The sequence below is a fragment of the Pagrus pagrus genome (assembly GCF_965226575.1).
Source record: "Pagrus pagrus genome assembly, chromosome: 15".
NCBI lineage: Eukaryota > Metazoa > Chordata > Actinopteri > Spariformes > Sparidae > Pagrus > Pagrus pagrus.
Window position 1 is genome coordinate 19,274,284 of NC_140199.1, and position 13,013 is coordinate 19,287,296.

At 41.3% G+C, this 13,013-nt stretch overlaps 2 protein-coding genes across 3 annotated transcripts; one reads left to right on the top strand and one right to left on the bottom strand.

Annotated features, from left to right (window-relative positions):
* The first annotated feature begins 535 nt into the window (after positions 1-535).
* Positions 536-10,300, top strand: LOC311270603 (calpain-1 catalytic subunit-like). The gene is made up of 23 exons (XM_084375583.1): positions 536-664; positions 1,804-1,821; positions 2,354-2,600; positions 3,032-3,101; positions 3,903-4,021; positions 4,109-4,242; positions 4,372-4,540; positions 4,689-4,772; positions 5,362-5,447; positions 5,544-5,618; positions 6,243-6,403; positions 6,546-6,715; positions 6,860-6,871; positions 7,070-7,281; positions 7,371-7,410; positions 7,532-7,597; positions 7,790-7,847; positions 7,967-8,031; positions 8,597-8,665; positions 8,772-8,850; positions 8,954-9,067; positions 9,183-9,241; positions 9,324-10,300. The coding sequence occupies exons 3-23, from the start codon at positions 2,355-2,357 to the stop codon at positions 9,348-9,350; spliced, it is 2,115 nt and encodes a 704-aa protein (XP_084231709.1). The 5' UTR covers positions 536-664; positions 1,804-1,821; position 2,354; the 3' UTR covers positions 9,351-10,300.
* Positions 10,301-10,517: 217 nt separating this feature from the next.
* mrpl14 (mitochondrial ribosomal protein L14) lies at positions 10,518-12,943 on the bottom strand. 2 transcript variants are annotated; one of them, XM_084375584.1, is made up of 3 exons: positions 12,840-12,943; positions 12,292-12,394; positions 10,518-10,980 (listed from the first exon to the last, which is right to left on the bottom strand). In XM_084375584.1, the coding sequence occupies exons 2-3, from the start codon at positions 12,369-12,371 to the stop codon at positions 10,614-10,616; spliced, it is 447 nt and encodes a 148-aa protein (XP_084231710.1). In that variant the 5' UTR covers positions 12,372-12,394; positions 12,840-12,943; the 3' UTR covers positions 10,518-10,613. The 2 variants fall into 2 exon arrangements, with proteins under 2 accessions (XP_084231710.1, XP_084231711.1); XM_084375585.1 differs by lacking the exon at positions 12,840-12,943 and adding an exon at positions 12,640-12,776.
* Between the last annotated feature and the right edge of the window lie 70 nt (positions 12,944-13,013).

Consider the following 13,013-nt stretch of genomic DNA (forward strand, 5'->3'; position numbering starts at 1 on the left):
CTAAGTTTGCATAGGTGTGAGTGTGTGCTGCTGTCCAAAGTGCTACAATCGGAGGCGATTGATCAGATGGACAGACAGACGGAACATTTCACTTAGCTTGGTTTCTCAGCCTGCTGCTTATTGTAGTTTTTTGGTCTTAATTCCATTTCCCAAATGAAGCACTGACTCACACTAACTTTGAGCATATGAAATAGTGAAAAACTAGTGCTTTGGTGGAAAACCAGCCTATTTAAAGAGGTTTTTAACAGTGTTTATTCTTGTATTACAGTGTGTGTAATTGTTGAACTGAATGGAATTTAAATAATTGATGCTGCACTATAGGCTATAATTTGTCTCATAGTATGACATTTCTTTCTTTTTTTTTCTTTCTTTCTTTCTTCCTTCCTTCCTTCCTGTGCCCTAGACTTATGACACTTTGTGTGGACACATGTATTCTCCGTGTCTGCAGCGCCCCTAGCGGCAGTGCTCGGTGCTGCCGGCTGTGCGCGGTGGCCCCTCCCCCTGAAGGGGCTGGTCCTCCCTGCAGTGTGGAGAGGGCTGGACCGGGCTGAGCTCAACCTGCTCCTGGCTGCTGAAACCGCTGCCCCCCTTCTTCACAGATTTACCCGACTATCGCTGTCACTACTCGGTCTGAAGGAGCCCCAAGTTGCCTTTCAAAGCGGTGGTGAGTGCGGCCGTCTTGTTTATTTCACTTCACTGAGTGTGTTAATGCAGCCAGATCAAGTTAACGGTCCTTTATTGTTGTGTAGGCCACCGTGCGGTTTGTTTGACTTAAATACACTGCACGCTGTTGCAACTAATAATAGTCAACAGAGTCACAGCTGTCACGTTTAATCCAGGTTTGATATCCCGTGTGGACACATAGAGCTATAGATCTATAGATCACGGGTCTATTGTTGTTAGAAATCTGTGAAGCAGGCTGCAGGCCATAAAAAGACAGGCCTGCTGCTTGTGCTTATGAACAGGTGCTGCACAAATCTGAGCCTGTGTTACATGTCCGATATATACTGTGCCTTTATTTTCACGGCACCAGGCCTGTGAATTCACATGTGCAGCATTATTCTGGCTGACAGGCTGATGGGTGTTTTGTGTTGAGGTTGAAGTCCTATGGGTGACATCACCATCGCAGGAATGCCTGGTTCAGCATGATAGAGATATCCTCCTGATCAATGGCCAGCAGTATCCTCTCTTTAGGTGTTGGACAAAGCAGAGGGACATTCCTGCAGACCCTACAGGCATGTGGGGCCTCAGGGTTAGGGGGGGGACTGGCTCTGTAAACAATATCCTTGCCTGCAGGATTGTGTCTACCTAAAGCATAGTCTATTTTGCACAGCAACATGTCCATATTGTTTTCTAACTCATTAAAGAAACCCATCTCAGTCTCCATCCAAGTTTCTCCCTCTCACTTTGAATGTGTGGACTGTTTACTGAACTGGGCTCATTAGGATTCCTTTCCGGTGGAGCAGAGGAGTATAAAGGATCGTCCCATGTCCCAGCTTTTTCCAGCACTCATTCAGAAAGGGGAGAGGCAGCCAAGAAACAACTTACAGTCTTATAAGCCAGCCTCTTCACGCTGAGCATTTGGTTCCTTTTAGCTCCAACAAGTGCATTCAGGGAGGAGAAAGAGAGACCCCCACGGAGTCGTAAACACTGAGGTCCATTTGAGCAGCTGCACAAACTTCTGCATCTCGAGGGAATCCTGGTTACTTGAAAGAGTAAACACATTATCTTTACCAGTGACAAGTCCTGTGTGATTGTGAATGACTTTTCTCTCTTTTTTTCTTGTCTCATTCTCCCTCTCAGCCTGCCTGTACAGACCAGGTATCATATTTCTAAGTTCTTTGTTATTCCCTCAGTTTGCTGTGTGTAAGATGCTTTCATGTCTCACATTTCTCAGAAATTGCTTTTTCTTCTGTACATGCTTTCTGTGTTTCTATTCTTTCCCTCCCGGGCTTCTTATTTATGTGGGTTACTAACTAATGTTTCCATGGCAACACATTCACCTAGATTTTACATCACACAACTGGGCGGTTATCTGGATATCTTTCTGGTAATCGGCCTGCGTTATTATTATTATTTGGTGGATTTGCCCTTTACAGGGCCCATGGGTCCATTGCTTAATCGATTAATTCAGTGGAAGAATAAATAGAACACAAGTCACAGCCTAATGTAGAATCCATATGGGGTCAGACTAATTAGTTGAAGGCAGATTCAGTCTAACCGACCCACACCCACACCTGACTGCCATGCTGTAACTCTGACAAGAGTGTGCCGCTGAATAACTTCCTGCTATTTATAGGTCACAGCACTGTGCACACCCACTCAGCTCCATATTTTTATCTCGCACCACCAGTATGTATCCAGCTGGAGGGATATCTGCAAGCATATACGCCAACAGGCTGCGAGCGGAAGGCATGGGCTCCAATGAGCAGGCCGTGCCCTACTTCAACCAGGACTACGAGGCACTGAAGCAGCAATGTGTGGAGTCGGGCTGCTTGTTCGAAGACCCCTGTTTCCCCACCGAGCCTCCATCCCTGGGCTTCAAGGAGCTCGCCCCCCATTCGTCCAAAACTAGAGATGTGGAATGGATGAGGCCCACGGTGAGACTACTTGATTGATACTTGATTGATAAAGTGGAAGTAAAAAGTAGTAATTAAGAAACGCCTCACTGATGACTCTTTGGATTGCATCTCATGTCGTATTTCAGAACAGGCATGTAGTTTTGATTCCTGCTGGTGATGACTGGAACTCAACAGAGAAACGCATCATATAAACAAACATATCAATGACACTGTCTCAGTCCGTGTCTGCAAACTCAGACAGAATAGGACAAGTCGGGACAGGAGCGTCTCAGACCACCGCAGCTGTTGGCATCGAGTGGCATTTTCTGACCGCTCCCTCGCTCAGACATCTGTTTACAGTGCTTCATTAAAACACAGGATGTCGACACAGAGATGCTAGAATGGCAATGACTTGAAATAGATCTTGCCTTGAAGTAGACTGTAAAAAATGTCTTTTAATTTCTCCACAGGAGCTGACAGGTGACCCTCAGTTCATCGTGGGTGGTGCCACCAGAACAGACATCTGTCAGGGAGCGCTGGGTGAGCCCTGGTTTTCATTGTCCTGAAAAAGAAAATAGAATTATTATGAATTTATTTTCATTATCTATTAATCAACTGATTATTTTCACAATTAATCATTTGGTGCCCCCTTCCCTGCATGTTTTAGATGATTCTTTGCCCAAAAACACCTGATTCAAATGAATGGGTCGTTCTCATGCTTCAGCAGAGCTTGATGACGTGCTGATCATTTGAATCCGGTGTGTTGGGGCCAGGATTGAAGAACAGATGTCAATCTATGAAAATTATGAAAAATGCTTCTACCAAGATTCCAAAGTGACATTTTGTCCAACAAACATTCAAAAACCCAAAGACTCTTCATTTACTATCAAAAATGACAAAGAATAGCAGCAAATCCTTAAATTTAAAGGTGCAGTATGCAAGAATTTTAGATAAAAACATCAAAAATGAACTAAACAGGATGTGAAGAGATAGTAGTTTATACATCTATGTAGGCCACCAACACTTCTCTATTGCTCCAAGCTCCCAGACCAGTAGATACAGGGCTAACTAGCAAAAAGCAGCTACAGTTAGCAGCAGTTAGCTTTTACTCCGATGTTATGCTGTCCTCTATTTGTTTTGAGTATTCAACAGCTGACCAGTTCTTACATTTGCACCTTAGAGGAGCGGCAAATGTTTGACAGTTTTGCTTGAAAAATAACCGCAAAAAACTGATTCTCACAACAGTTGCTGATTTAAAGTTCTTTAATTGGCTAATGGTTGCAGCTCTAGCCAGAAGACAGAATTAGATAATGTTGATTAAATCTTCTTATTCCCTTTCAGGTGACTGCTGGCTCTTGGCAGCCATCGCCTCTCTCACCCTGAATGAGAAGCTTCTTCATCGGGTTGTCCCACACGGGCAGTCCTTCCAAGATGACTATGCTGGAATCTTCCACTTTCAGGTACTTTAAGATCATCCTCTACTCTTTTTCCCTTCCAGGTAAGCAATTCAGATAGATGGAGTCCTTGATTATTGCTCTGTGTTGCAGTTCTGGCAGTTCGGCGAATGGGTCGACGTGGTGATAGATGACAGACTGCCTGTAAAAGACGGGGAGCTGATGTTTGTCCATTCTGCTGAAGGCAATGAATTCTGGAGTGCACTCCTGGAGAAAGCCTATGCTAAGTAGGTTTTAAAAGAGCCTGCTCAATTACTAAATTATTCAGTATGAGTGAATTTGGTATAAAGCTGTAAATCACATCCTGGAGTGCTGCTTTTGAAGGCTATCAAGCTGAAGTGTGTTTTTGGTTGCAGGCTGAACGGCTCTTACGAGGCTCTGTCAGGAGGAAGCACCACAGAAGGGTTTGAGGACTTCACAGGTGGTGTGTCTGAGATGTACGAGCTCCGCAGCGCTCCCAGAGACCTGCACAGGATAATCGGCAAGGCTCTGGAGAGAGGCTCTCTGCTGGGCTGCTCTATCGATGTAAGTGCTGAACACTCTGGCACACCACCAAGACACGTAGCTCAGTGTTGCACCATCGTGAAAACTAATAACATTAAAAGCACTTCTGTTTATTCAATTCTGACCATTCATACGCCACTGCTGTAATCATGTTTTCATATTAATGCAGATCACCAGTGCCTTCGACATGGAGGCTGTTACATTTAAGAAGCTTGTGAAGGGCCACGCCTACTCAGTCACTGGATTGAAAGAGGTCTGTCTGTGTATGACTCTGGTGTCTTTAATCTTGCTTTCAGAATCAGTGACATCTTTTAAATCACTTTTCAAAACGCATCTTTTAAATATGGTTACCACAACTCTGTTTTATTTCCAATGTCTTATCTGTTTTATTATTATCATTGTTGTTTATGTGCCTCAGTCCTAAACTGTTTTAAAGGAGACATATTCTGCTCATTTTTTTTAGGTTCATAATTTTATTGCGAGTTACTACTAGAATAGGTTTACATGCTGTAACTCTTAAAAAGCACATCTGTTTTGTCATACTGTTCGGTGCAGCAGCACTGTATTTCACATGTAGGTTGAAACACAGTCATTAACTGAAACAGAAACAGCTGTGTAGGAGGCTTAAAACTGGGTGAGGAACAGCCAAACTCTGCTACCAAGGTGAGGTTGTGGAAGACAGTTTCATGTCACAGGTCGTAAAAAAATAAAATAAGCATAATTGTGTAACTTTGTTTTGAAAGTGCTGTTTAGATAAAGTTTATATTTATTGTCATGAATTAGGTCCTATTATAATTAATACGAATGGTTCGACGTTTCCCATCTATCTGTGTGTTTTGTAGGTTAATTTCCGTGGCAACATGGAACGTCTGATCCGAGTACGTAACCCTTGGGGCCAGATTGAGTGGACTGGTGCTTGGAGCGACAAGTGAGTGTATTAAAGAGATTTCCATTCCTAGTTTTGTTTGAGTATAATATCTCGAACTTAATGTTTATTCTGGTCTGCTTGTCTTGTCCTGTGTAGTTCCCCTGAATGGGATGAGATTGACACCTCTGAAAGAGAAGACCTGCATCTGCAGATGGAAGATGGGGAGTTTTGGTAAGATGACCCAGGTGCTGTTACACTGTATGGTAATATTAATGTGCTGTAGGTATTTCAAAGGGATGGTTAGACATTTTGGGAAATATGCTTATTGGCTTTCTACAATTAGATAGTTGAGTTGATTAATAGAAAAGTGATCTTCAGTCCTCATGCTGCGTTCCAGATAAAGTTGGAGGTCTGAAGTCCCTCCAAGTGCTCATGATGCAAGATGCCGGACATAAACAGTGAACATGGCTGCCTTTGGCTAATTTATGTTTCCTTAGTTTCCTTATTCTCAGAGTGCAGCCCTGGTAAAAGAATCCATGTAACATTTTATGTTAATGGCACTTTTCCTTTCACCATCCTAACACAAATACTGTCATCTACAAATCCACCCTACCCCCTTCTCATGGGTGCTGCCGTTGTTGTGTGACGTGAGACACTGAGTTTAAAAGTAGAAACTGCAACTTTGAGTAGTAGTTCAAATACACTTTCTCTAGTAGGAGGCTGCAAATATTTCCAGTTCGGAGTTGTCTGGAATAAAGCATCCGACAGTATAACCAAGTACCATACGGACTAGAGTGGTAACGATCTTCTGAAGAAAGCAAATGAGTGCCCTAAAACCTTATTTTAATCCTCCAGGATGTCCTTCAGTGAGTTCAAGAGGCAGTTTTCTCGGCTAGAGATCTGTAACTTGACTGCTGACGCTCTGAGCGACGATGGCATGAGCCACTGGAACACCATGAAGTTCTACGGCACGTGGAGGAGAGGCAGCACCGCTGGAGGCTGCAGGAACCATGCCAGTGAGTCCCAGCCGTATTATCCCACTGACATGGATAATATCACCGATTATCTAGTGATAACATGTTTTTATTAAAGAGCAAACAGGTCCTGTAATGTTACCATGACTATGGAACAGGCTAACAGAATGCACCATCTTTGTAGACACGTTTTGGATCAACCCTCAGTATAAGATCACGCTGCTGGAGGAGGATGATGACCCAGAGGACGATGAGGTGGCGTGCAGTTTTCTGGTAGCTCTCATGCAGAAGGACCGCCGCAAATATCGGCGCCAAGGTGGGGACATGCACACCATTGGATTTGCTATCTATGAGGTGAGAACAGAGATGGAAACTCAGTATTGTCTTTTTTTTCCTTTTCCTGCTTTATTCACATATTTACCTTTTAATCACCTTTTTTGAAAATTTGGCCTCAGCTCATTTTTGTTAATTTTCTCTCCCTCATCTGTCTTTATGCAGATTCCAGAGGAGGTAAGCAGAGCATCAATTACTACCACAGTTTATTTAACCAGAAATACATGCATGTTTTAGACCATTTACTGTGAATGATATAAACTTTAGTGAGTATACTTTGGTAAAGTGGTTGGCGATAATGTTAAGTATATACTGATGGACCTTCAAAACATGCACATGCACCTCAACCCATGTACTGTGCCCTACTGTCCTCAGTACAGAGGCTGCCAGAATGTCCATCTGAAGAAGAACTTCTTTTTGAGCAATTCGTCGTGCGCTCGCTCAGAGACCTTCATCAACCTGCGAGAGGTGAGCACACGCCTTCGCCTGCCGCCCGGAGAGTACCTCATCGTCCCGTCCACCTTCGAGCCCCACAAAGAGGCAGACTTTGTCCTCAGGGTCTTCACTGAGAAGCAGTCAGAAACAGAGTATGTGTCTTTTGCATGTGATTTTATGGCTTTGCAATGTTTAGAAATTAAAAACTAATGCTAACATATTAGCATTTTGTCCTTTGCAGAGAACTGGATGATGAAATCTCTGCTGATCTAGGAGATGACGTACGTATCAGTGAGATGTAACACTGTAGGATAAAAGAAGATGTTACATGTTATATGAATACCAGGAAATAACTACAGTAGGATTTGGATTATAATCCAGCGTCTTAAATTTTTACTACAGGAAGAAGTGACTGAAGACGAAATTGATGACTCTTTCAAGTCCATGTTCGCTCAACTAGCAGGAGACGTAAGATCTGTCTTCTTGTTGGGAATATTTGTTTGCATTTTCACTTGCTAACACTGCATGATGAGTTTTATATAATAACTCTGGTGTGTTCCTATTGTGGTATTTCTTGTGGTATTTTAGATAATATGTAAAGGTTAATATATATATATATATATATATATATCTCTTTTCTTGTCCTCCTTGCTTTTCCAGGACATGGAGATTTCTATTCGTGAGCTCAGGACCATCCTAAACAGAGTTGTCACTCGCCGTGAGTTCTCATATTAATAATGCATCCCCATTACTGTTTTATTTTCACGATCCATTTCCTGGATGAGCCTCTGTGTGACTATGTTACACTGCTTCAGATGAGTGCTTTTACTATTTCAGACAAAGATCTGAAGACTGACGGCTTCAGTGTGGAATCATGTCGGACCATGGTCAACCTGATGGATGTATCCTCTTGTGTTATGACAAGGCATGAATGGATTACAAACGATTGAATTACATTAATTATATATTTAAAAAAAAATCCTTATCCTACATTAAGCATGCTAGCATTGATGGAATTAAACTAAACAACTTGGAGGAAAATACTGTACTTATACTCCACAACATTTATTTGATAACTTAATTTAATAGTTACGTTGTCGATTGTATGTTGTATCAGAGCCAAAGTGGTGCATTTTTAAAATCATTTATTTTATTGATCGGATAAAAAAAAAAAAAAACACACTGATTCTGATAATCAGAAAATTGCGATAAAAGAAATTGCAAGAAAATATCGATCCAATAACTGGCCATGCCAATAATCTGTCAACCATAGTACATATATACACATATGTAAATAAATGTATGATTTACTTTTACTTTTGATACTTAACTACATTTAATGTCAGATTGTTTCACTCAAGTACTATTAAACTTGCAATCTAACCCTAACCCTGAAGTAGTATTTACAACACTGCATGCTCCCGATTGTCTGTGTGTAGTTTCACTCCTTGACACAGTGTTTACCAGAAAGATGGCAGTGCCCGTCTAGGGCTGGTGGAGTTTCAGCTCCTCTGGAACAAGATCCGAAATTGGCTGGTAATAATAATAACCATTACTTTAATAAGAATAGGTAGAGATATAACGATTCCAAAGAAACTCTGTGCACGCTTATATTCTCTGTTTTTGTGTCTATGTCCCTCAGGTCATTTACAGGCAATTTGACCTTGACAAGTCAGGTGCCATGAGCTCGTATGAGATGCGTCTTGCTGTGGAGGCAGCAGGTATGATGCTCTTGATTGTCATTTCCAACAATTATTTGCCATGCACACACTCACAGAAGAGAAGTGTGGCTCTCCTTTATTTTTTTAATGTTTTCCTGTGTAGGTTTTAAACTGAATAACAGACTAAACCAGATCCTGGTAGCCCGTTACGCAGAGAATGAGCTGATCGACTTTGACAACTTTATCTGCTGCTTGGTTAAGCTTGAAGCCATGTTTAGTGAGTATTATTATAAAAAGTTGTCATTACAAATATATGCCGTGTGTTTGACGAGCTAGTTATAAAACGGTAAGAATTCAAACTGAAAAGTCTGATGGGGTTTTTTATTCAACAGGGCATTTCAAGCAGTTCGACCAGGAGGGGTCAGGAGTGGCTGAGATGAACATCACAGAGGTGAGTTCTGTTTAGAAAGAAAATCTCATCACATTTCAATCAATCGTTTAACTTGAGCTAAACTTGATTCTCGTGTTTTCAGTGGCTGTACCTGACAATGTGTGGATAAAGAGGAAGGGACAGTGCCTGCAGACTGCCATGGACCTGTAGCCCTGAACACCCCTCTGCCTTAGTGACCCGTTGATATTTTAACACATCCCACCTCAACGTACCCGAAGTAGCAAAGCAGCTGTATAACGGTATAACCAAAGTCCAACCAAGCCAAGTGTCTCCTGGCCTAATCTGCCATGCAACTATGCAAACCTTCAATATGAGTACCAGTCAATGTGCCACATAAAATGTGTCATCTCTGTCGAAACAGCATGAGCCTGTGCATGACAATAATCACTAGCTGTAATGAGCATTGTAAGTTGATTTTATATTTTTACATTTTAATTTTGCCGTCTGTATATTGTGTATTGTCTGATTTACTAACAATGTGTTCACAGTTCTTATTTTGGAATCTCACCAAGTAACAAAACATAGAAGGAGAAATCTAAAGAAGTGTGTTACTGCAGCGTTTTAAAAGGTGAAGTCTTATAGTTTCTCAATCATTCTGCACTCACGTTTCCATTGTTTTAAACAGATTTTTAACAGGAAAGGATCACCTCACAGTGGAGTTGGTAGTTCCATTAATGTACCTGTAGGTGGCAGTACAGACCCAATCTAATGTCAGTATGTTTTTTTTTTAATTTCTTGACATTTGATACTGAAGTTTAGCCTGTTTATGTATTACAGTATTTTACTTTATTTGACGCTGGAGTCAGACCTTTGTTTAGTTTTACTTGATTGCTTTTATTTTGCACTGAGATTTTAGTTAAAGAAGCTGCTTGTGAAGTTGCCTCAACTTAGTGAGAAACACTGTATGTCAGTCCACTCAAGGGACATTTACAGGGATCACACGATGCTGAATGCCTTATACATGACACCAGGATGTTATAAGCAGCTATTAGAACTGTGCTAGTCATGTGTTTTGTGTTGTGAATGTATGTTGTGCCTTCAATAAATAGTTCATGCTTATGCTTTGTCAGTGCGTTCATTGTGTTCATGATAACACGAGTTTGACCCTGATTTGGCTGCTCAGACTGTCCATGAAGTCCTACGCTGTGCATCTGAGGTGACGCTTATGTTTATTGTAAACACAGAGGGGCCTCAGTAAAATGTCAAACATGTTGACAAAGACCTGAATCTATTACATACATTAAGAACACTGGAATGCTGTATAGAAACAAGGGTGTACACTCCTTTTTAAAGTTTATTAAAGACAAGAACATACAGAAAAGATGTAATGACGCCCGCAGATGTGAAATGTACAGTGTGAATGATGCTGCCATTAAACAAACGAGCTAGCAATCGCTAGGATTTTAGAGTAATCTCCATCCATGTTGCGTAGATGCGTGGGTATAGGGACCTTAATCCTTGTTCCTGTAGGGTTCCCATTGTCCTCAATCAGAACAACATTGTTCGAATCAAAGCGTGGAGTCATCCGATCTCCAGGCATTTTGTGCCCGACGATCAGCGCTTTCTTCTTCTGTCCTTTGATGGCAAGCAACACTCTGTCACCAACTTTTCCAATGCCGTTCTTGGTGTAGACGTGGATCACTCTTGGCGCACGGTGATATGGTGTAGTTCCAAGAGGGCTGTTGTCCACCACGCGCACTCTGCTCATTTTCTGAATGGCTGCTGCGACAGCAGTTACACTGATGAAGAGAAAAAGGAAATCGGTCATCTTCAACTAACGGGAGTTCTGCTGATGCACTACTCATTACTGTCAGAGGTCATGATATTGATTATAGCTTTCCTCCACAGACTCTTCACTTAGCAGTCTTAAAATTGGTTAGAAATAAACTTTTCTATGGGGAAACTAAAGGTTTACAGCAAAAGATTCAGCCTGTGATAAAATCCATTTCCATAAGCTAAACATGAGACATGAAACACTGTCTGAGCTGATTGTGTCTTGTGGAGACAAACGCTTAAGCAGCTCCATAGACAGTGAATAAAGAAATGACTCAGGGCTGGCTTGATGAGGTCATTAAAGAAGGTAAACCTTTCTAAGCACAGACTTGGGCTGACATAAGGAAACCATCCATGGTGCCGTCACTGGGATAGAGGGGCATAAATATGCATGTAGATGGAAGATGTCAAACAACATTGTAAGCCACCACAATTACTATTCAAATATTGATATACAAATCCAAGCATGACAACATACAGTCAAAAAAGGCAAAGTGAAATAAATTTTCCTTTAAAAAAAACTAAATAAACACAGGTGTATCCTCACTCTTTATTAACATATCCATAAACTAGTCCACAATCATGACAGTGTGAAATGATGCTCGGCAGTTTTATATACCTTTAAATTCTTGAAGATCCCTTCCAGAAATGTCTGAATGCATATAAAGACACTTTGCTTTGAGTAATAATCTGTGTCAAATATCAAATTTCATCCACTCCTTCTTCCCCACTGAATAACCCAGAATCTAGTTTAACTATTGGACACAAGGTGTCTCTTCACCAGAAGTCATTCTCAGTGTTTTTGCACTGGAGGCTTCAGGTTTCCTCATCACACCTGTTTATTTAAAGCACAAATGGCTTCCAAAGTACTGTAGCTGTGATGACGAAAATAAGGCTGGTACATCCCTACATCCCATGGGTGGATTGAAGAGATCATCCACATCTTACACTCAGATTTAGAGTGACCACAGAAAATGCACCCCTACAGCAGCTGAATGTGAAAACAGCCTTCTTGTCTCAACTCTACTCTTACATGACTTTGCACAGTGAAGGTCAAAAAAATAATTGGAAGTTACAACAACAGACATTTTCTGAGTGATGGGGGACTGAGATATACTGAAGAGTTCCACTTCTCTATCAGTGACTAAGTAAAATGTAAATGGCTTAAGTTTATCTTATTTAGTTTGATGACTTTGTCAAATTTCGCCAGACCACATCTCACCAAGTCTTAGCTGTCACAACATTCGGAGCTACAATTTTACAGATAAACATCTTACCTAAAAGTCCTCTGATGAATTACAGACGATGTCTCTACGAAGAGCCCAGTCAGGGATCTTGAAAGCTGGGAGAGAGCCATAACTACAACGAATATTGCGCCAACTAGAAAAAGAAATTATACACGGTTAGCAGCTAATAAATTAAAGGGTTTGCTAATTATCCTAGCTAGCTAGCATATGCTAGCATATTTTAACAGTCACATGCTGGGCGGAAGAGTCCTAACAGCAGAGTAAAATCATTTTGGATTATAGTATTTGTTCCGATTAATAACGCAAATACAAGAATGCTGAGAATTAAATGGAAAAAGCCTTGGTTTGGGATTAAAACACCTATCTTGATAACGTTACCCTTCTATCACGCTCCATGCCAATGTCAAAAGTACAGCGTCACCAAAAGGCGACCAACCGCCTTTAGCCGAGCTAGCTGATAAACACGACAGGCATCAGCAGATAATTAACAAATATCCCTCGCTGCAATTAGGAGGATGCGATTTGATTTAATGATTTGTGTCAAATGTCAACGATTGTGCTCATAAAAGCAAGAGTACCTAAAGAAACCGCAAAAAGCGGCTACTGCCCCCGGCTAACTTGTTTGTTACTTTCTCCTACGTCATACAAACGCGCCGTGGACAACATAGAAATAGAGTAATATAGAAGCTACATAATGAAGACGCTACGAAGATTTAGCGACAATGGCGTTTAAAGATGTGTCGTCTCTCTAT

Excerpts from the sequence above, each read along its gene's own strand:
- LOC311270603 (XM_084375583.1), top strand. The coding sequence starts at position 2,355 with ATGTATCCAGCTGGAGGGATATCTGCAAGCATATACGCCAACAGGCTG. Across the intron at positions 4,243-4,371 it reads CTGGAGAAAGCCTATGCTAA|GCTGAACGGCTCTTACGAGG; the intron begins GTAGGTTTTAAA and ends TTTTGGTTGCAG. Across the intron at positions 6,404-6,545 it reads AGGCTGCAGGAACCATGCCA|ACACGTTTTGGATCAACCCT; the intron begins GTGAGTCCCAGC and ends CCATCTTTGTAG.
- mrpl14 (XM_084375584.1), bottom strand. The coding sequence starts at position 12,371 with ATGGCTCTCTCCCAGCTTTCAAGATCCCTGACTGGGCTCTTCGTAGAG. Across the intron at positions 10,981-12,291 it reads ATTCATCAGAGGACTTTTAG|TGTAACTGCTGTCGCAGCAG; the intron begins GTAAGATGTTTA and ends TCTCTTCATCAG.